General features: G+C 41.3%; 1 protein-coding gene across 2 annotated transcripts in view; it reads left to right on the top strand.

The window, feature by feature from the left end:
- Positions 1-2475: 2475 nt before the first annotated feature.
- Positions 2476-24473, top strand: part of LOC145537113 (plastin-3-like) — a 37803-nt gene continuing 15805 nt past the window's right edge. The window contains exons 1-5 of one of the 2 annotated variants that reach the window (XM_081567811.1): positions 2476-3119; positions 5530-5837; positions 18886-18967; positions 19742-19907; positions 21815-21957. In XM_081567811.1, coding sequence (XP_081423937.1) covers positions 5833-5837; positions 18886-18967; positions 19742-19907; positions 21815-21957 — 396 coding nt within the window. In that variant the 5' untranslated portion in view covers positions 2476-3119; positions 5530-5832. The remainder of the gene's footprint in view (positions 3120-5529; positions 5838-18885; positions 18968-19741; positions 19908-21814; positions 21958-24473) is intronic. The other variant, XM_081567812.1, reaches the window with a different exon arrangement.

The following is a 24473-nucleotide window of genomic DNA, read 5'->3' as shown; positions in this document are numbered from 1 at the left end:
GTCCAGAGGGATGGGCCTCTGAGCTGTTCATGTATCTGCAAATGAGAGTGTTCTTGAGATGAAGGCTGGATAGACCCCACTCTCACGGGTCTAGAAGTAGACCTGTGATTTCACATTTGCTATGATTTCTACCATGCCTGCCTACAGAGATGAAAGCTTGGGGCCCCATCCTCAGGGAGAGTAAGTGATGTGCAGTTCACAGGAGCCCATGGAAATAACTCTGATAAGAACAAAACTTTCTGACATGATGACCACCCTTGATAGGGGCCCTGTGACCAAATCTGTGTTCACACACTCACTCATTCAATCTGCCCAACCCACAACAAGGAGGGCACTGTTTGTAGATGGGAGCCCAATCCAAAGCCCAGTGCAGATGGAAAGTCTCAGCACCGGAGGAGGGGAGAAACTGGATGTAAGCCTGGGTTCCTTGGAGGAGGCAGGGAAGACTCAGCACAACCCTGGCCAGGTAGTGAGGGAGGGGGGCATTTGCACAGGGCCGCAAGGACCCTGTGACTGACGCACTGTCAGGATATTTCTCTGTGTCTCCCCATCACACACTCAGCTGGTTACCGGATATATGGAATGCAACCTTCTCATCCCCTGGGAGGTGGTGCTGAAAATTACAGAGGTGAGGCTCCAAGCAGGTGGGGAGAAACTTCACACTCAGCAATTTTCATGAGGCTCCACCACAAATGCAGAGACCCCTGCCTCTCTTTCCCCCATTAAAGCATTCATTGGCACTGAGGTCAGCAGGAGTGTAGTCTGGACAGAAGAGGTTGTGAGGGACCCTGTGTACAGCATGAGCCTCCCCATGACTGGAACATGTCCTTGTCTTGATGGGCAGAGGCCCCTGATGTGTGTCAAGGGAGCATGACCGATGCCCTGGCCATGGGTAACTCAATCACTCCCTAGAGGCAGTCCCCGAGGAGGGGCCTCTTTTCTCCTGTAGAGACAGGTACATCATCCAGTAGCAGGGCTGGGCACCCATAGGTGGCTGCTAACTAAGTGGGGACACTTTGCTTCCAGAAAGAGTCTCTCTGCTCCTATCTAATGCTCTAGCTTTGTCTTTCTCCCTGACAACTCCGTGCCTGTTACATCGTCCCTCTTTGCCTCTGTAAGACTGAATGTGACCTCACTCACACCACGAGGGTCCTTGTTCTGGCTCTCCTGAGGGTATCATCCATTGACATGGATGTTCACTGGGAGCAGTAGGGGGCATTCCCCTTGAGAGTGGGGATTCGAGGAAAGGCACGTTCAGCTTCAGAGGGCCTGTGGTTTTCTTGGGGGTAAACCAGGCGTTCCTCAACAATCATTGTCTGACCTGGGCCTCTGAAGGAAGCATGGGGGCTTCTCTTGTAGGAACCCTCCTGGGGCTCAAGTCAAAGTCCTCCCCATGGCCAGTACGCCCTATGGGACCTGCCCCTCGTTACCTCTCTCATCCAATCTCCTGGCTCTGCCTCCATCACGCTGTGACAGTCACATCAGCCTCCTCACTGTTTTCACACACACGACACTGAGTTCCACTCCCCACTTTTTCCACTGGCCATTATCTCTGTCTGGGGTACTCTTCTCCCAGAGAGGCATCTCTTCTAGGCTTTTGCTCAAAAGTCACAATCTTAGAAAGAACTTCCGTGACCACTCTTTCTAGACATGATCCCCTCTCTCTATTTCACTATCCCGATTTAATTTTAATCACGGCAGTTACAAACGCCTGAAAAATTACTTAGAGTTTGGGGGTGTATGATCCCAACAGAATGTACATTCCATGAGGGCAAGGTTGATTTTCTCCTTCCTAACACTCATAGTTGTGCTTCACACATACATGTGCTTCACACATGACTGAATGACAGAATGAATAAATTTAAACTCGTTGAGAGAGGCACAGCTAGACAGGCTGAGGATTCTGCTAGGGAACATATTCAGGGATGACAAGATGATGACAAAGCTGTGGTCTTTATCTCACCTACATGGTGTCCTTGGGTCCCCTTGGAGATGACCCCTTTTCTAACAGAATGGAAAGTCCTGTTGTCCTTTCACATATCACTCGCAGTCAGCGACAGAGGCCGTCCCCACGCCAGGCCTTCGGATTCCATTCTCAGTAGCTTTATCTCTTCTGCCAGTTGGGGGACTGTGGCCGCCTTTCCCCATGAGACCTATTCTGTGTTAAGCAGGAAAGCACAAACAAGCACCAATGCCAATGCTCAGCACAGAGAAAATTCTTTGAATGCTTCCTGTTACAATAGTGGCCACCACAGAGGAGTAATCTTCAGTTTATGAAGACTTTTTTCCGAGTCCAAGAGTGTGGCAATCTGTGGGGTTTTCCTCCTGACTTTGTCTTTCCACCCTTTGCATTATCATCCTGGGAAGGTTGGGGAATCTACGTCTGTTGTTCCCCAATCTCACCACCAAGAGGCGCTCGAGATGAAACAGTTTTGTCCTGGGATGTACCGCTGAGGGGTAGCGGTAGGACCACCCACTCTGGAAGGTACCATTGGGAGAGTGCGTGTGACAACACAGAGGGTCCCCTGACACCGCGTCGGGCATCGACCACAGTTCCCAGCGGAGGCACTCATGGCGCCACTGGGTCCAACCGCATTCGCTCCACTCCGCCTTCCCGCCGCATTTGAATTTGAGTGGACACTGATATTAAGCCGCAACTTTCTTTGTCTCTTTTCCAACTCCACCCCTTCGTTTTGACATGGTCACATCCAAGGTGGGGATGGCTCCAGAGCGAGAGATTGGCTGCCGCTTTGGGGGTAAGGCGACCGGGAGATGGCCGGAATTAGTTCTTCCGGAGCGCGAGTATACGCGGAAGTCCGGCTACTCCCGCCCTCCTTTTTCTCCTGCTCAGTTCCCATTGGCTGCCTGTCTTAGACAGGCACTGAGGTCGCGGAGCTGGACCTCTGGGCGCGAGGCGTGTGTATACCAGTGCGCCTGCGTTCGTTTGCCCGGCTTTTCAGAGTGTGCCATGTTTTCTCCGAGTTTTACCGCTTTTCCCGAAGGGGTTGAATGGCTGCCTTGGTTACTGGCGAGGTTCGGCACAGTCAGTGGCTGTGCAGGGCGACCGTGTTTCAGTCTTACTGAGCTCTCCCTCAGTCTGGATCAGATGGCAACGCGCGGTAAGTCGCACAGATGCATGCAATTCATGACCAGGGAGAGGTCTCAGGGCTTGTTTCGTGTCTCTCCCTGGAGAGTAACCTGGGTCAGGGAGCTTGGGGTTGTGTATGGCTACGTGTGACATCACAGATGCTGTTTTGGGTACGCTTGATCTCTCTGAGCCATTGGCCAGGATTGTGGGTGATGGGGTATTTGATCGGAGTGGATTTTGAGAGCCATAGTCCAAAGCCTCTAGGATGTGTGTGCCTGTGTGCCGGGATGTGCATTTTTGGAGCTTTGGGGCACTTGAGTCCCTGGGTGTGAGATGTCTGTGTAGGCGTCTGCGCCCCAGAATGTGAGATCTCTGAGCTTTTGATTCTGGGTCCCAAGTTGTGCTGTCTCTGAGCTGCTTTGAGGAGGGGTTTGTCTTAAGGTGGAAACTCTCAGCTGCTTGGGGTCTGCGCACAGGGTGCAGGTTTTCCATTTGTCTGGGAACTTTATCTGCAGGTTGTATGATGTTCTTGAGTTACTCAAAGTTATGTCTTTCTGCTTAGCGGTTTCTGTATTAACTTAGTAAGTGTCCGGAGTGGTTCGGAAGTCAGTCTCCGTGATGTGAAGTATCTGTGCGATTCTCATTTGTTTCTGTCTTGACGACCTTGGTCTGTTTGGAGGCTCTTTGTCGCAGTGTGTTTGGTCTCTGTCGTATTTGAGGGTCTGAGGCTCGAGTTGTGAGCTCTCTGTGCAGATACTCAGTGACCTTTTTTTGTGTGTCTGGGTATCTACCTGAGCTGTTTGGAGTCGTTGTGTTAGAAATAAAACCTCTTGAGTTCTTGGCTGTGAGGTCTCTGTCCAGGAGCTGAGGATTTGGAAGCTGGCAGATATGATTCCGAAGCCTGGAACCTGACATGCTGACTGTGTGTCATTGAGCGTGTATGATAATTAATTCAGTGGGGCCAGTGTCGGTCTTGGAGGGTACCTGTGCATGTTAGCGATGTGTGTAAAGGGCCTGGCTCCCGACTGTCCTTCAGCAAATGTTTTCTGAGCACCTGCCATATACCAGAGCGCTATTCGAGGAGTTTGTAACAGGACAAAACGGACCAAGTCTCTCGTTTCAGAGACCTGGTAGTCAGTAAGTAAATCAAGGGTGGGTGGCAGGCACTATGAAGAAAGATAATACTAGATCAGGGGAAAGGGGGTGTGTGGGGTATGATGTTATTATTTTATTCAAGATAATGAGGGAAAATCTCCCTGAAAGATGGCAATTAAGCAGAGATGTGGAGGAAGTGAGGGAGCAGGCCATGGGCTTACCTAAGGGAAGAGCATTCCAGGCTGAAGGAGCAATAAACGCAACAGTCCTGGCAGGGAAATCTACTTGAGGTGCTTCTGAATGTCAAGGAGTCCCGTGATGCTCTGAGTTTGTCATGTTTCATTGGGTTTAGCACTCATTGCAAAGGGTCTGGTGCCGAAATCTCTGTTTCTCCCACAATTTGTGGTCATCCGCATTTCACAGATGAAGGACTCAAGGCTCCAACGTGTGCCCTGCACCTTCTCTCCTAGCTATACCTGAAATTAGGAGTGAAACCTTCTGGTCCATGATGAGACAGAAAGCTTGAGTATACCAGCTGCAGGGATGATAGCATCCAGCTGAATGTCAGTCAGCCAGCGGATATCAGTTACAATATGGGAATCGCGCCTCATAACACTGCTACTCTTGATGCAGGGCAGGACTTAAGAAGGAGGAAGCAACTGGGGCAAAGGAGGGAGGCAGGAAGGAGAAGCTGGAGGACAATGAGAAAATAAAACCAATGGCTTCATCACATTGCTTGGATTTGGCCCATTTTACCTTGAGTAACTGGTTGTGTTAGAATATAGTCACCTTTTCTCTGTCCCTACCCATTTTTTCCCTCCCTTTGTCTGTTGTGCCAGGGATACCACCTGGGCCTGGAGATTTCTGTAAATTTTTCAACTACAAGCTCGATTTTTAAATAGATTATCTATTTCTTTTTGGCTCAACTTTGTTAGTTAGTTCCTTTCACCGAAATTGCCAGATGTAGTTATTATAATCATTCACAGAATCCTTTTAATTTCTGTGAGATCTGAAATCTATTTTACTTCCGATATTCGTAAGTGTTGTCTTTAGATATCTTGCTTTTTTTGGTCTACATGAGTAGACGTTTATGAATTTGTATTGATCTTTTGAAAGAGCCAGCTTTGGGTTTTGTTGATCATCTCTACTTTTTTTTTTTTCTGATATGTGTTCTGATCGCTATTTCCCTTATTTTGCTGACAGTCTCGCTACTAATGAGGTTTACTAAAGTCCCTGAGAGTTTCCCAAGCATAGTGAAAACGGACAGATTCTAGGGCACTATTGTAGCTGCACTAAGTGAGATGCACCGAGTGCGGATCATGAAATCTCCATTTTTCTTTTTTTAGAATTCCTCAGTTCTGATTGACATGGACAACTTGTCTAGGCACTACTAGAGCAGAGGAATGGTCTTATTTTGCCTCCTGCCAGGCTCTGTCTCCACTGGGAGCATGTGTAGGTGACAGGGGTTTGCTGCCTTCTCTGATGCACAAACCCAAGACCTCCAGTCTAGGAGACTCACTGACCTGCTGTCTGCTGTTCTGAGGAGGCTCTCAGACTATCCTTTCTACAAAACATCCTGATGCAGTCTTGCCAAGCCTCTATCTGAAAGATTTCTGAAGAAATCCGATTTCTATTTCGTGTGCATTTCTATGAGGTAAGATCAATTTGTGTTATGTGGTAGCTGTTATTCTACATATTTTGCCATAGCCGTTGGATCTTAGCCTTGACTGAATAAATACAGAACACACTGAGGTTTCCACAATGCCTCGAGACCGGTGGTTCCCTGACTGCTGGGCGACTCTGAGCAAGTAACATAGTGTCTCTGTGCCTCATTCTTCCATTAGCCACATAGAAGCACTAGCTTGGGTAAATTTAACTACTTCATGGGGCAGTGTAGAACACTGACCATGTTAAGACAGGGGAAAGTGTCAGAACAGTATGTGCCATATGGTACGTTCCCGGTCAATTCTAGCTGTTGTCATTACTGTAGTTAATATTATTGCTGTTCCACATTTCCCTGGATAGTGCTCCAGGGACACAGTGTCAAGACCACCTTTGACTCACCGCATGGACCTTGCAGCATCACTTCAGCCCTTCAGGGCCTCAAGAATGGATTGTATGAGGCATGGGGGAAGGATTTTTTTTTTTTTTTTAGCATAATGAGTATTCGGCTCTTCCTGTGGGGACATTGTGAAGCCTAAATACAACACTGAGGCTTCATCATGTGCTCGTATGGAAAAATTTAGTGCATATTCTCTATGCAGTTACAAGTCTAATGACCCCTTCCTATGATATGTATAATGACAGGAAGTAAGTGGTCACTGGCCAGTTATAGAACTAGAGTATATAAAGTTTTAAAAACCTTACAGAGGGTCATTTAAAGGCCAAGAAACTTCTTCACATAGGTTTTTTTTTATTTTGGCTTTCTTTTTATCAAGTGTAATTCCCCTGTATCAAATTCTGAAAATCTCAATCTAATGAAGATATGAAAATGTTAATAGTCAAACTTTCATCATTAATGCTTTATTTCTTGTTTAGTTTTCACATTGCCAGTTTTAGTGTGTTTCTTATTTCTTCTGCTAATATTCATGATTTTTAATCCAAGGGTAATGGTATGGATATTTTCTGAGGTAAATCATGAGGAGATCGTCAGCCATGATTTTGGATGGAGAGTCTGAGGATGGAACACGGGTGCTAGAGAGCGGAGTTGGGGTGGGAGGGGAAAAGGGTGGGGGCGGGGACGGGGGTGTGAGTACAAGCAGAAACGGAAGTGAAGAGAGGCAGGAAGATAAGCTCACCCTTCTGAACCGTGGTTAGCTCTCCATGTGTGCACGTATAATGAAGTCTTTGAGTACTCATCACAACACTATGAGGTAGCATTTTTAATGCTGTCATCCCTTTCGGCAGCTGAGGAAGCAGAAACACGTAGCGGTTAACGGGTGAATGAATTTACCCAAAGTCACCTCCCTGGCAAGAGCTGAGTCAGATTGGTGCCAGGTGGAGAGGAACAGAGACGTGTTGTATCTGACCCCCAATCTGGAACACATTGCGGTGTCTAGTGTACTCTGGATCAAAAGGCAGATCCACATGTCCATCCGCAGGAAACTTTACCGTGTACGGATTGAACACAGTGTCTCCTAAGTGCATGAAAGACCATGGGATGTCAGGTCAGCATGCACATATCACAGAGAACAGTTCCTGGTCCAAATAATAGATACAGTATCATGAAGACATTAACTCCCCTATCTCATACTTTTTAAAAATGAAGAGAACGGAACCTGGAAGGCAATAGATCACATATTAAGGGGTTTTTTCCCTCTCAATTGTGACATTCTAGGTAATTTCCAAATTAACCTATTTCTAGCTTTTAACAAATATTTATTTTTCATTGATTGATTATTATTTACAGTATTGGTTTGATTTCTGTCACACCTCAACCTGAATTAACCATAGTTTTCGGTGTACATATGTCCCCTCCCTCTTGAATCCCTCCCACTTCCCGCTCATTCCCACCCCTCTAGGTTATTACAGAGCCCCCGTTTGTGTTCCCTGAGTCATACAGCAAATTCCCATTGGCTATCTATTTACATATGTTAATGTATATTCATCCATGCTACTCTCTCCATTTATCTCACCCACTCCCTCTCCTCCCCTACCCTTGTGCACAAGTCTGTTCTCTATGTCTGCGTCTCTATTGCTGCTCTGGGATCAGGTTTATCAGTACCATCCTTCTAGATTCCACATGTATGCGTTAATATACGGTATTTGTTTTTCTCGTTCTAACTTACTTCCCTCTGTATAATAGGCTCTGGGTTCATCCACCTCCTTAGAACTGACCCAGATGCATTCCTTTTTTTCTATGGCTGAGTAGCATTCCATTGTATATACGCACCTCAGCTTCTTTATCCATTCCTCTGTCGATGGACATCTAGCTTGCTTCCATGTCTTGGCTACCGTAAATAGTGCTGGAGTGAACACTGGGGTACGTGTGTCTTTTTCAGCTTTGGTTTTTGGAAGGTCATATGCCTAATAGTGGGATTGCTGGGTCACATGGTGGTTTTATTCCTAGTTTTTTAAGGCATTTCCACACTGTCTTCCATAGTGACTGTATCAATTTACATTCCCACCATCTCTAGCACTTGTTGCTTGTGGACTTTTTGATGATGCCCATTCTGTCTGGTGTGAGGTGATATCACGTTGTAGTTTTGATTTGCATTTCTCTAATAATGAGCTTCTCTGGTGCCTCAGATGGTAGAGAGTCTTCCTGCAGTGCAGGAGCCCCAGGTTCAATCCCTGGGTCAGGAAGATCCCCTGGAGGAAGAAATGGCAACCCACTCCAGTATGCTTGCCTGGAAAATTCCATGGACAGAGGAGCCTGGTGGGCTACAGTCCGTGAGCTTGCAAAGAGTTGGACACGACTGAGCGACTAACACTCTAATCATGAGTGATGGAGAGCATCTCTTCATGTGTTTCTTAGCCATCTCTATGTCTTCTTTGGAGAAATATCTGTTTAGGACTTTTGCCCACTTTTTGACTGGGTTGTTTGTTTCTCTGGTATTGACTTGTATGAGCTGTGTGTATGTTTTGGAAATTAATAGTTTGTCAGTTGTTTCAGTTGCTATTATTTTCTCCCATTCTGAGGGTGGTCTTTTCACTGTGTGTATAGTTTCCTTTGCTATGCAAAAACTTTTAAATTAAATTAGCACCTAGTTATTTATTTTTGTTTTTATTTCCTTTATTCTAGGAGGTTTGTCATAGAGGATTTTACTATGATTTGTGTCATAGAGTATTCTGCCTATGTTTTCTTCCTAGAGTTATATAGGTTCTGGTCTTACATTTAGGTCTTTAGTCCATTTTCAGTTTATCTTTGTGTGCGGTGTTAGGAAAGTTATGACCAACCTAGACAGCATGTTAAAAAGCAGAGACATTACTTTGCCAACAAAGGGCCGTCTCGTCAAGGCTATGGTTTTTCCAGTGGTCATGTATGGATGTGAGAATTGGACTATAAAGAAAGCTGAGCGCAGAATTGATGCTTTTGAACTGTGGTGTTGGAGAAGACTCTTGAGAGTCCCTCGGTTTGCAAGGAGATCCAACCAGTCCATCCTAAAGGAGATCAGTCCGGGGTTTTCATTAGAAGGACTGATGTTGAAGCTGAAACTCCAATACTTCGGCCACCTGATGGGAAGAGCTGACTCATTGGAAAAGACCCTGATGCTGGGAAAGTTTGAGGTCAGGAGAAGGGGATGACAGAGGATGAGATGGTTGGATGGCATCACCGACTCAATGGACGTGGGTTTGGGTGGACTCCGGGAGTTAGTGATGGACAGGGAGGCCTGGCGTGCTGCGGTTCATGGGGTCGCAAAGAGTCGCACACAACTGAGCGACTGAACTGAACTGAACTGATGGTGTTAGGAAGTGTTCTAATTTCATTCTTTGCACTGAGTTGTCCAGTTCTTCCAGCACCACTTACTGAAACTGCTGTCTTGTTCCCATTGTATATTCTTGCCTCCTAAGTCAAAGATAAGGTGCCCACATGTGTGTGGGTTTTTCTCTGGGCTTTCTATCTTGTTCCCTTGGCCTTTATTTCTGTTTTTGTGTACTGTCTTGATGACTGTGACTTTGTAGTATAATTTGAAAGCAGGTAAGTTGATTCCTCCCGCTCCATTCTTCTTTCTCAAGATGACTTTGGCTATTCAGGGTCTTTTGTGTTTCCGTACGAACTGTGGCTTTTTTTTTTCTAGTTCTGTGAAAAATGCCATTAGTACTTTGATAGGGATCACATTGAATCTGTAGATTGCATTTGGTAGTATAGTCATTTTCACAATATTGATTCTTTCTACCCAGGAACCTGGATTATCTCTCCATCTGTTTATATCATCTTTGATTTCTTTCATCAAATTATAATTTTCTGTATATAGTTCTTTTGTCTCCTTAGGTAAGTTTATTCCTAGATGTTTTATTCTTTTTGTTGCAGTGGTGAATGGAATTGATTCCTTAATTTCTCTTTCTGATTTTTCATTGTTAGTATGTAGGAATGCAAATGATTTCTGTGTATTGATTTTGTATCCTCCGACTTTGCTAAATTCACTGGTTAGCTCTAGTAATTTTCTGATAGTATCATGGTATTCTATGTACAGCATCACGTCATCTGCAAACAGTGAGTGTTATACTTTCTTCTCTTCCGATCTGGATTCCTTTTATTTCTTTTTCATCTCTGATTGTTGTAGCTAGGACTTCCAAAACTATGCTGAATAATAGTGGTGAAAGTGGACACCCTTGTCTTGTTCCTGATCTTAGGGGGAATGCTTTCAGTTTTTCACCATTGAGAATAATATTTGCTGTGGGCTTATCATATGTGGCCTTTACTATGTTGAGGTAGGTTCCTTCTATGCCCATTTCTTGAAGAGTTTTAATCAGAGCCAATGCCCCCACAGACTGAGGGGTCCACAGGTCATGATTTTAGAGCCCCCACCACTTGATTTACACTGGGTGACTCTGCAAACCCTCCAACCCCTCTTGCGGATACAAACACACACAACAGCACAGCAGAAATTGTGAGCCTGTCTTTGTCTCCTGAGGTAATTGCAGATTTGTGGACTCACTACCCAGAGTTGTCACTGGCCATCCTTTGCTCATTCTTGTCCTGAACAGGGTCACCGCAGAGATGCGTGGACCAGTCTCCCCTAGACTGTAGACGTCTCCTGCCTCCTCTTCTCGTTGTTAGACATCTCATGTTCTTTCGCCTTCATCTCCCATGTCAGCAGGGGGCTGGGCCCATGCACATACACGCAAACACAGGTGACACAAGCACACACCTGTACACACGCATGTGCAAGGCACAGGGACACAAACAGGGAACAAATGTGTCAGTACCTGAAGAACCAGTGGTTCACACGAAATGCAGTGATTTCATATTTCTCATAGGAAAATCCATTCTGATCTTCAAATGTGAAATATACAGAAGTCCAACTTCCATGAAAGAGTGTTCAAGCCTAGATTTTGATAGAAGAAATACAAAGAATTCCATATTTTGCGAAGAAGCAGTGGTGCACATATTTTCATTTGTGAAACAGAGAGAACTCCAATACCATATAGGTTCTCCATATCTTAAGAAAACCAACGCCATGATTTTCGTCTGTGAAATATAGAGATTTCCATATTTAATGTAAGGAAGTCACCACCCAGATTGTCATATATGAGGTATAGAAAATACCATATTTCATGTAAGAAACTCAGCATCCAGATTTTCCTAAAGTGAAATACAAAAAGTTCAATATTTCATGATGTAAATTCAGCACTGACATTTTCATATGTAAAATATAGAGAATTCCATTTTTAACTGAGTAAAATTTCACCCTGATTTTCATATGTGAAATATACCGAATTCCATAGTTTAGGTAGTAATATTGGTGCACAGATTTTGATATCCAGAATATACACAATTCCGGATTGTACATGGGTAAATTAGCACCCAGTTTTTCATGTGTGACATACATAATGTTAAGTACTGCCTAGAGGAAAATTTGAGCAGAGATTTTCCTATATGATATATAGAAGATTTCATATTTTGTGGTAAATGGGTGTCCAGGTTTCACATGTGATTCTATAGAGAGAACTCCACATTTCATGTGGGAAAATTGGCAACTGTATTTTCATATATGAAATATAGACTTCAGGGTTTTTTTGTATGAATGTCTGGGATGGGATTTCCTTATATGAAAGATGAAAAATTTCTTATGTCATGTGTGAAAATCTGTTCACTGATTAATATATGTGAAAAGTAGAGATTTCATATTTCATGTAGGTAAAGTTTTTCCCAGTGTTGTATAATGTGAAATATAGACAGTTACATATTTATGTAATAAAATCATAAGATTTTCATATATGAAAAATACAGAATCCCATGTATCAATATAGCAGAAAAACCCTTCCTCCAATTATCACCTGTAAAATATACAGAAGTCCATATTTCATTTAGGAAAACTTCTAATGTGATGTCCACATGCAAAACACAAAATTCCACATTCACATTTGAGAAACTATGCCTACAAAACCCATGCTAATATTTTAATATGTGAAGTTTAGGGAATTTAATATTTAGTGTAGGAAAATGAAAGTCTATATTTTCAAATGCTAAACACAGAGAATTCCATATACCATGTAGGAAAATGTGCAGCCAATATTTATAAATGCGATACGAAGAATTGAACATTTCATTTGTGAAATGTAGAGAAATACATATATTGTAGAACACACAACGCCAATATTTTCATATGTGAAATATAGATTAGTCTATATTTCAATCAAGGAAATCTGTGCTCAGATCTTTTATATGGAATGTAAAGAGTACCACACCTCATGTAAGACAAGCTCTATCTAGATTTTCATTTGTGAAATGTACACATTTCGTATTTCTGGAATGAATATTTGCTACTGGAATTTCATATTTGAATGATAGAGAATTGTACATCTCTTGTCAGAAAATTTAATTGAGAAATTCATTTATGAAAGTAGAATTCCATGATTCAGCAGGAAAATGGATACTCAAATTTTCCTATGTGAATAATACAGAATTCCCTATGCATGCAGGAAAATACGTGCACATATATCCATATGTGAAGCAAGCAATATTTCATATATCATGACCAAACATATACAGCTAGATTTTCAGACATGAAATACAGATTTCATACTTCCTGGAGAAAATTCTGTACCCATATTTTCGTGTATGAAATATAGAAAGTTACATATTTCCTGTAGGAAAGTCATCTTTCAGGCTTTCCTATATGAAATATAGAGAATTCCATATTTGAAGTGGGAAAATCTGCACTAATACTTTAATACAAGAAATGTACAGAATTTCATATTTCATGTAGAAAATCTGCACCTAGATTTTCAAATGTGAAATATAAAGAATTCCATTGTTCGTCAAGTTAACCTGCCCTCATGTTTTGCAAGGGACATACAGAGAATTCCATATTTCATGTGGGAGAATCTAAACCAAGATATTCATATATGACATGTAGCGAATTGCACATATTATGGAGCAAAATCAGGGTCCACATGTCATATAGGAAATATAGGGATTCTATATTTCATAGAAGCATATCTAAGGTAAGTTTTCCATATTTGAAACATAGAAAATTCCATAATTCATGTAAAAAATATGAACTCAAATTTTCGTATCTAAAATATACACGTTTCATATGTCATGTAAGAAAATCTGTACCCTGGTTTTCATATGAGAAATGAACAAACGTCCATATTTCATCTCAAAACTTCCTCATCTTGTTTTTACTTGGGAAATATAGAGAGTTCCATATATTTTCTAAAATATCTGGCCTGAGAGTCCCACATACGAAACGTGGAAAATTTCATATGTGATGCGTGAATATCTGTACACTGATTTCTATATGTGAAATATAGAGATGTCATAGTTCAAGTAGGAAAATCTGTTCCCAGATATCTATATGTGAAATTAGAATTACATATTCTATGTCAAAAAATCATAATTAAGGTTTTCTTATATGAAATATGCAGAATCCCATATAGCAATATAGCAGAAAATCTACACTTAACTTATCATCTGTAAGATATACATGATTTCATACTTCATTTAGGAAAATCTGCACTCAGATTTCCACACGTGAATCATACAGAATTATATAATTTCACAGTTGAAAACCTAGGCCCACAACACCTGTGCCAATATTTTAATATGAGTTCTAAGGAGAATTTAATATTTAATGTAGGTTCCTGAATGTCTATATTTTCCAAAGAGAAACACAAGAGAATTCCATATGTCATGTGCAGAATGTGCACACAGATTTTAATAAGTGTAAAATAAAACATTCAGTATTTAAGCAGGAAAACCTTTTTCCAGATTTTCATATAGCATATTGCATGTTTCATGCAGGAAAACCTGTGTCTAGATTTTCAAATGGGAAATATAGAGAGTTACATATTTAGTGTAGAAACATCAGCACCCATGTTTTCATATGTGAAATACAGAGTATCCCCAAACAAGGAGATCTGTGTCCATATTTCTTTATGTGAAATATGAAATATGCCAACTTTCATGTAGGAAAATCTTTACCTAGATGATCATTTATGAGATGTACAAATTTCCTAGTTCAGTAATGAAAATTTGCCTCGGTGTTTCATATTTGGACTATGGAGAATTATATACTTCATGTCCGAAAATCTTAAGTGAGATTTTCATTAGAAAACTGCAAAATATTCCATACTTTATTCAGGAAAACATGTGCTCAAATTTTCCTATGTGAAGAATACAGCATTCCATGTTTATGTAGGGAAAAGAGTGCAGAGATATCCAGATGTGAAACATACAATAGTCCATCTATCATGACCAAAAATATACAGCTAGATTTCCAAACATAAATACAGATATCAAATTTAATGTAGAAAAAACTACACCCATAACTCATATGTGATATAGAGAAAATTGCATATTTCATCATTCAGGAAAATCATCATTCAGGTTTATATATGCATAAAGCAGGGCATTCAAAACCAGTGCTCTGGAACAACCCATAGGAATAGGGTGGGGAGGGAGGTGAGTGGGGCTTAAGGATGTGTGGGACACATGTATACCTATGGCTCATTAATGTTGATATATGGCAAAAAGCATCACAATATTGTACAGTAATTATCCTCCAGTTAATACAAATAACTTAATTTGAATTCAAAAACGAAAAAAGTGGAAGGAACTCTACTCAGTGCTCTGTGGTGACCTAAATGGGAAGACAATCCAAAAATGAAGGGATCTATGTATGCCTATAATAGATTGACTTAGATGTACAACGGAAACTAATATAAGATGGTAAAGCAACTCCATTCCAATAAAAATTGTTTTCAAAATATAACAATTCAACTATAGCTCCAGCAGTGAATGAATAAATGGTTCCCCCATTTGCAATATATATGTCTGAGGGGACATTATGCTTTTTAAGTATAATATTTCAGTTAGAGGAAGATAAAAACTATATCATCACATGATATTGTTAGTTAATTTACCTGAGTTATAGAAACAGAGTAGAATGTGATTATCTTGGGCTAGTGGAAATAGACCATGATGGTCTAAGTTACCCACTTTCAGTCAAAGTTTGTATAATCTCACCAAGGAAGATACTGTAATAGGGGCAAGATGGGCATGGAGCTGCCGTCCTTAGCTAAAGACCATAGAGGTTAGAAGACCAGGTCCACCAATAGTCAGCCTCTCAGCAGAGTGTAGTAAAAGGTATATTTCAGCCTTCGTCCATGGCCCTCCAGGTCCTCTGGCCTTGGTCTGGGTAGCAAGGGGTGGAGCCTGGGGACAGGCCAAAGGCCGAGTCTTGCAGAGGTCCAGAGACCTTGCTAGAGACACTCACTGGCCTGGCCCAGGGTTCAGAGCACTAGGCAACCTACCTCTGCCATCCCCACCTCCATGACTCAACGCTTGCAATAATCTGATTGGGTCAGAGTCTACAAGACCCAGCTTCCCCCCCAAAGTTAGGGTAGACTGAGAAGACTGAGGGCAACTGTGGGCTGGGCACCTGGCTCCCTCCTTTAAGGTGGCTGGGCAGGGTATGGGGACCTTGGTAAGAGGAGGGCCCAGAGACTGAGAGCTGCATCTTCAGCTGTGACTGGCCACTGGTGGGAGGACCAAGACTGGGTGCTGGATGAATGCTCTCAGGCAGGATAATCAGCTTGCCCAGGAAGCCCCTCCTCCTAAACAGGACCTTGGAGTGTGAAAGTCAAGCTTGGAATCTTACCTTTCAGCATTGAGACTAATATTTGTTTTGCTAGAGGTTTACAGGAACACAGTTACCTCACTATGACTTTTCTTCAAGAATAGAATATCTGACAGCAAGAAGGTTGTCAGAGCTAATCACATTCCTCCCTCAAGTTTTGTATAAGTGGGCATTCTTGAAAGTGTTTGGAAAGTTCAGGATTGTTAAAGGCATAAGCCACCCATCTCCTTGCATGGCCCTGCAAGAAAATGCTCTCTTCCTTAAACTGCAATGTTCTGATGTTGTTTGTCTAACTAACCCATGGGTACATCAGTTCAGTTCAGTTTATTCAGTCAGTCAATGTCAGTCGTGTCCGACTCTTTGCGACCCCTTGGACGGCAGCACGCCAGGCCTCCCTGTCCATCACCAACTCCCGGAGTTTCCCCAAACTCATGTCCATTGAGTTGGTGATACCATCCAACCATCTCATCCTCTGCCGTCCCCTTCTCCTCCCACCTTCAATCTTTCCCAGCATCAGGGTCTTTTCAAATGAGTCAGATCTTCGCATCAGGTGGCCAAAGTACTGGAGTTCCAGCTTCAACATCACTCCTTCCAATGAACACCCAGGGCTGATCTCCTTTAGGATGGACTGGTTGGATCTTCTTGCTGTCCAAGGGTCTCTCAAGAGTCTTCCCCAACACCACAGTTCAAAAGCATCAATTCTTCCACGCTCAGCTTTCGTTATAGTCCAACTCTCACATCCATACATGACTCCTGGAGAAACCAAAGCCTTGACTAGATGGACCTTTGTTGGCAAAGTAATGTCTCTGCTTTTTAATATGCTGTCTAGGTTGGTCATAGCTTTTCTTCCAAGGAGTAAGCATCTTTTAATTTCCTGGCTGAAGTCACAATCTGCAGTGATTTTGGAGCCCAAAAATATAAAGTCTGCCACTGTTTCCACTCTTTCCCCATCTATTTGCCATGAAGTGATGGTACCAGACGGCATGAGTTCTCTGAATGTTTAAGCAAACTTTTTCACTCTCCTCTTTCACTTTCATTAAGAGGCTCTTTAGTTCTTCTTCACTTTGTGCCATAAGGGTGGTGTCATCTTTATATCTGAGGTTATTGATATTTCTCCCGGTAATCTTGATTCCAGCATGTGCTTCATCCAGCCCAGCGTTTCTCATGATGTACTCTGCATATAAGTTAAATAAGCAGGGTGACAATATACAGCCTTGATATACTCCTTTTCCTATTTGGAACCAGTCTGTTGTTCCATGTCCGGTTCTAACTGTTGCTCCCTGATCTGCATACCGATTTCTCAAGAGGCAGATCAGGTGGGCTGGGGTTCCCTTCTCTTTCAGAATTTTACACAGTTTCTTGAGATGCACACAGTCAAAGGCTTTGGCATACTCAATAAAGCAGAAATAGATGCTCTTCTGGAACTCTCTTGCTTTTTCGATGATCCGGCGGATGTTGGCAATTTGATCTCTGGTTCCTCTGCCTTTTCGAAAACCAGCTCAAATATCTGGAAGTTCACGGTTCACGTATTGCTGAAGCCTGGCTTGGAGAATTTTGAGCATTACTTTACTGGTGTGTGAGATGAGTGCAATTGTGCGGTAGTTGGAGCATTCTTTGGCATTGCCTTTCTTTGGGATTGAAATGAAAACTGACCTTTTCCATAGTAGGGAAGAAGTATTAAAAAAAAAAGGTACTTGACTGCTTTGCATTTCAGGATCCATCCATTATGATCCCCATATTATTGTGCTTGCTCAGAAATTTGTTGTGAGCATTGAGTAAGTACATATTGGAACACTTAGAACAGTACAGTGGGTATATTTCTGATGACAGTGTACAATATATAAAATTTGTTTTTTTCCAATACGGTCATTTTGGTTATTTAAAAAGATGATTTCTAAAAATGTGAGATACCCTTTTACTTGCCACTTATAGGCTGTAAAGAAATAATTTCCCATATATTTTAATAGAGAGACTCATATGATACTATTTGTTTAATATTTAAATTTTGCATGGAAATAAGCACGGTTTTCTCTATGCAAAATAACTTGTTTTAGGACAGTAGTATAAACATCTAAAATGTTAGAGTCTAACTCCAAATTTTACCAAATGAGGTTGTTCTAAGTCAGATCCTGCCCTAATTAATACAACTTTTCTTTCTATCGATATTATCACTGTATTTTCAGCACCAAATATGGTACCTGGTGCATCATCTGCTACTGCTACTGCTAAGTCGCGTCAGTCGTGTCCGACTCTGTGCGACCTCATAGACGGCAGCCCACCAGGCTCCCCTGTCCCTGGGATTCTCCAGGCAAGAGTACTGGAGTGGGTTGCCATTTCCTTCTCCAGGGCATGAAAGTGAAAAGTGAAAGTGGAGTCACTCAGTCGTGTCCGACTCAGTGACCCCATGGACTGCAGCCCGCCAGGCTCCTCCATCCATGGGATTTTCCAGGCAAGAGTACTGGAGTGGGGTGCCATTGCCTTCTCCAGGTGCATCATCTAGGTACTCAATAAATATTTGGTGAATGAAAGAATCTCATGCTCAACTAATTTTCAGTCTTTGTAGATGAAATCATTTTAATTATACATTATATGATCTAACAGAGAGATTCAGTTCCAATGTGGGATATTATCTGTTTTTAACACTTACTCAACAAAGTTTTTAATATCCAAGTAATTCATTCTTCTAAAAGAATGTGAGAAGTACAAAACATTAAATAAGAAAATATGCCCCAATCCCCAACTCAGAAATATTCAACTACTATAAGCACTTTGGTCTTTCCTTTATTTGCATTTTTATATGTATGGTTTTTTGATCAACCTGACTAAAGTCATACATTGCTTTTTTTTCAGATTACATGAGATAGATATTATAATAAGCCTTAAAATATTTGTGAATATTTATGGATTATTTAAAAAATAAGTCAACTTATTTTAAAATTTCTGTTTCAGTAAAATGATCAACCTTTCAGTTCCTGATACAATTGATGAGAGAGCAATCAACAAGAAGAAACTCACACCATTCATCATTCAGGTATGCACTCTTCTCCTCTCCTTCCATGAAACTATTATTTGAGGACCTGTTTTACAGACTGAAGGCTCTGCATTTTGCATTGTCTCATTTAATTCTTACAACAGCTCTGAGTTGAGGATTATTTTCCAGATTTCATAGAAGCTGAGATGCAGAAAGATTTCAGAGCTGTACCAAGGTTAATAGTGCTGGAACTAAAGTTCAAATCCAGGTGTAACTGCAAAGCCCTATATTCTTTTCATTACATTTTGCGTTCAAACATACAGAAATAAGCAAGCATGTTTAAGCTCTTAGTTAATTAGCATGCTTGAAGAATAGAAGGCTTTTATTTTCCATCTCGTATTAGGGCGTTATATAGCAGTATTTCCTCATGCAAGGCCATCTCTTGGGATGAGGAGATTCAGAACTTCTAGAACTCTCATGTGTATTCAGTAGACCTCTCATTTAGGCATTTTAAAAAATTCAACACATAACCCACATGGATATACTTACTCTAGTAACTCAGCCTTTTCCTTTAGGGTCGGTATCTTTCAATCGAGGCTAACTAAAAATGCTGTTAACTTGCCTTGGAAATCTGGAAAAGACTATAAAAATGAGGATAGATTTGTTTTAGCTATGCTTTTAACACCAAAGCTTGGATATTACTTTCTGTGGATCATGTATGGGTAAACTTAATACATAATGTCATTACTGAGTGTTATTTCAGTGAAGGGAGAAAAAGACTGTAAAAAAACAGAAAGGTCAAGAAGCAAGTGTTATAAATTGGCTGTCTTGCAGGAAAACTTGAACTTGGCACTGAATTCAGCTTCTGCCATTGGATGTCATGTTGTGAACATTGGTGCAGAGGATTTGAGGGCTGGGAAGCCTCACCTGGTTTTGGGACTGCTGTGGCAGATCATTAAGATCGGTTTGTTTGCTGACATTGAATTAAGCAGGAATGAAGGTAATGAAACACAGTCATGATCTTGAAAATTGTTTATTGGTTATTTTTTTCTAGTCATGCAGACTGTCACGCTTTCACCTAATTGAGGTGATTAGATGATAATTAGAATTAACAGAAGGTAATGTTATAGTGTTATTCAGGAAAACAGCCTAATTATAACTTTCTTCTTTAGTAGTAATTAACATTTGTCTGGCTCTTTAGAATTCATTTCACAATAAAGACACGAAAACCCAGAGAGTTTAAGGAATTTGTGCAAAGTTCTTTTCTGCTCTACTCACATAGTCCCCACCCCATTACCACCCTCAGGCACACCATCTCCTATTAATTTTAATACCTTTTCTATTCTATTATAGATTTAAGACTCTTCAAAAATATTCTAACCTGCCCTTGATGGTCTCATATTTCCTGAATTAGCAGAAGCACCGTTTTTATAGCATAGGGTTTGATATCACATCATAGACTTGTAGAATGTATAAGCATATGTGATACAATTGTCCTAAGGTCCTAGGAAGTGCTACACTGTCCTCTCCTTTTGAAGTTTAAAATATTAAGCATCACTCCAAATATTCACGTTTTTTTCCGGAAATCACCATATCAATCTTCAGTTACTTTGGGGGAAGAATATATATTGGGAGTTCTCAGTATTTCAGGGTCTCACAATACCTGTCAACAGTCCTATTCTGCACATTTATCCAAGACTTTATGATACTTAAAATTTTCAGTCCACTCAAAGTGGGCTGTATTTAAACAAATAAAATTTTTCTAGTTGCTAGCCTCTTCAGAGCAGTGTTTATCTTGTTAGAGTTAAAGTCCATTGAACAAGGAAAGGAAGACAACAAAATTAAACTACATTGGCTCGTGTAATAAGTCAAATGATTTATCTCTGACAAGGTCTCAGGTGCAGGGAGGTCAGGCTGTTTAATCCTTTCCAGCCTTTTGACTTGGAGATGGAGAGCATGAGGAGGTTTCTGTACAAGTGACAATGTTGCCTCTGCCTTTACTTAAATCCCTCAGTGCCAGAGTGACATGGTGTGAAGTGGAGTCTATGAAAGATGAAGTTTGCCCATTAGAGATATTACTTAGACCTCTTTGGAAGTCAGGCAGTTTTAGTCTTCTTGTTCAGTGTAAATCTCCTTTTATCCTATGGGAGGGAATTATTGCATAAGGACTATACAACTTCTCCATAAAAACAGTACCTAAATTTAGACAATTCTCTGTGCAGATGCCCAAGCTTCTACCTCTTATCTCTGGGGATATTTAACCAAAAACCCTTGGCTTCTTCTGCACATTTAATTCAATAACAAAAAAGTGTTGAGGAACCTTTACATATTAGGTGCTATAGACAATGTAAAGTTGAATTCTTTTTCTTTAAAAACAGGTATGGCAAAAGCCACTACAATATTGTAAAGTAATTAGCCTCCAATTAAATTAATTTAAAAAACCAGGTGTAACATTTCAAGAGTTAGTTATGCTTAAATATAAATACCATAGGGTTTGAATACTCTTTAAATCAAAAGGCTCCAAAGTTTTAAACATACTCCCCCAAGCCTCTGATTTTAATATTATTTAAGAATAGTTTATGTAAATATATGACATAATGTAACAATGTTCAACTTAAAGCTAGAACTTACTTGGTATTTGGAATGTGATGAATAATCAAGATGTTAAAATATGTAATGCTGTGTATTCTTATAATTAAGTGTTTCTATCTGTATCATCTTATAACTCATTATATACTTTCATTTATCTTTATTATTAGACTGTGAGTACCTGAAAACCAGGAACTAGGTCACAGTACTTTTTGTACCTCTGTTACTTACTTAACAGAGTGTCAAAAGACTCAATAAACATGTAATGACTGTTACCATATAATATATCGGTTGGGTTTTTCTTTTTTTCCTTTGTAGCCTTGGCTGCTTTACTTCGAGATGGTGAGACTTTGGAGGAGCTTATGAAATTATCTCCAGAAGAGCTTCTGCTTAGATGGGCAAATTTTCATTTGGAAAACTCAGGCTGGCAGAAAATCAACAATTTTAGTGCTGACATCAAGGTAACTGTTTAGTTAAATACTTCAGTTCAGTTCAGCTGCTCAGTTGTGTCCGACTCCTTGTGACCCCATGAGCCGCAGCACGCCAGGCCTCCCTGTCCATCACCAACTCCCAGAATCCACCCAAACCCATGTCCATTCAGTCGGTGAAGCCATCCAACCATCTCATCCTCTGTCGTCCCCTTCTCTTCCTGCCCTCAATCTTTCCCAGCATCAGGGTCTTTTCCAATGAGTTAACTCCTTGCATCAGGTGGCCAAAGTATTGGAGTTTCAGCTTCAACATCAGTCCTTCCAATGAACACCCAGGACTGATCTCCTTTAGGATGGACTGGTTGGATCTCCTTGCAGTCAAGGGACTCTCAAGAGTCTTCTCCAACACCACAGTTTAAAAGCATCAATTCTTCTGCACTCAGCTTTCTTTATAGTCCAACTCTCACATCCATACATGACCACTGGAAAAACCATAGCCTTGACTAGACGGACCTTTGTTGACAAAGCGATGTCTCTGCTTTATAATATGCTGTCTAGGTTGGTCATAACTTTCTTTCCAAGGAGTAAGCGTCTTTTAATTTCATGGCTGCAATCACCATCTGCCATGATTTTGGAGCCCAGAAAAATAAAGTCAGCCACTGTTTCCACTGTTTCCCCATCTATTTCCCATGAAGTGATGGAACCAGATGCCATGATCTTAGTTTTCTGAATGTTGGGCTTTAAGCCAACTTTTTCGCTCTCCTCTTTCACTTTCATCAAGAGGATCTTTAGTTTTTCGCTTTCTGCCATAAGGGTGGTATCATCTGCATATCTGAAGTTATTGATATTTCTCCCAGCAATCTTGATTCCAGCTTGTGCTTCCTCCAGCCCATCGTTTCTCATGATGTACTCTGCATATAAGTTAAATAAGCAGGGTGACAATATACAGCCTTAACCGTTTAGTTAAATACTTGACAGGGACATAATAACATGGAGACTTCAGGTCAGCTTAAAGGAGGGAAAATCCTATGAGTTTATCACCCAACCTTGTTGCCTCTAGGCCCTGATGGTAGATTTCAGTAGAGAGACTGAGCCAAGTAAGAGCACCAGCACTAAGTCTAGCTTTCATTTTGTGGAAAGGGGTTTAAATATTACAGTGCTAACATTTTCTATTCTGCCTACTGTTCAACATGCTGTACGAAAAGATCGGCAGTCATGACTTCTGTTCCTAACTGCCTTTCCCAGGCCTCAGTGGATCTGTGTTAGTAAAGGCCTAGAGAGAAAGGGCCTCAGGATTCCCCATTCCCTTTCTTATTTGGCTCCTCTTCTGTCATGTGCTCCCTCCTTCAGGCATTCAGTTCTTGGGGGTAGTTATATACTCTTATGTATGTTTGTATTTCTTACCTCAACCCTGCCCCTATTTTTTAAATTTAAATATATTTTTAAAAATGTTACAATGTTATATTTGTTTCTGCCATACCACAACGCAAATCAGCCATACATTCCCCTCCCTCTCTGGCCTCCTACCCCTCTCCCCATCTCATCCCTCCAGATCATCACAGAGCACCAGACTGGGCTCCCTGTGCTACACTGCAACTTCTCACCAGCTATCCATCTTACACTCCATAGTGTGTGTGTGTGTGTGTGTGTGTGTGTGTGTGTGTGTGTGTGTGTGTGTATATATATATATAGATGCTACTCTCTCCATTCGTCCCACTCTTTCCCTCCCCCACTGTGTCCACAAGTCCATTCTCTGTATCTATGTCTCCATTCCTTCCCTGTAAATAGGTTCATCAGTGTCATTTTTCTAGATTCCATATATATGTATTAATCTACTATATTTGTTTCTCTCTTTCTGACTGACTTCACTCTCTTTAACAGGCTCTAGGTTCATCCATCTCACTAGAACTGACTCAAATTCGTTCTTTTTTATGGCTGAGTAATATTCCATGGTGTATATATACCACATCTTCTTTATCCATTCATCTGTTGATGAACATGTAGGTTGCTCCCATGTCATGGCTGTTGTAAATACTGCTGCTATGAATGTTCGGCTTCCCTCGTAGCTCAGTCGGTAGAGTCTGACTGCAATGCAGGAGACCTAGGTTCAGTCACTGGGTTGGGACGATCCCCTGGAGAAGGAAATGGCAACCCACTCCAGTATTCTTGTCTGGAGAATCCCATGGATAGAGGAGCCTGGCAGGATACCGTCTATGCAGTCGCAAGAGTCAGACACAACTGAGTGACTAAGCACACGTGAATATTGGGGTACATGGATCCTTTTCAGGGTATATGCCCAGTAGTGAGGTTGCTGGGTCATATGGTATTTATTCCTGGTTTTTTAAGGAATCTCCATACTGTTCTCCATAATGGCTGTATCAGTTTACATTCCACCAACAGTATAGGAGGGTTTGCTTTTCTTTACATCCTTTCCAGCATTTATTGTTTGTAGAATTTTTGATGATGGCTATTCTGAATGGTGTGAGGTGATAGCTCATTGTAGTTTTGATTTGAATTTCTCTAAGGATTAATGATGTTGAGCATCTTTT

The sequence above is a fragment of the Giraffa tippelskirchi genome, chromosome X (assembly GCF_054371585.1).
Source record: "Giraffa tippelskirchi isolate mGirTip1 chromosome X, T2T-mGirTip1v1.2.pri, whole genome shotgun sequence".
Classification (NCBI taxonomy): Eukaryota; Metazoa; Chordata; class Mammalia; order Artiodactyla; family Giraffidae; genus Giraffa; species Giraffa tippelskirchi.
Note: the sequence above shows the minus strand (reverse complement) of the source record. Positions and strands in the feature narration are given on the sequence as shown.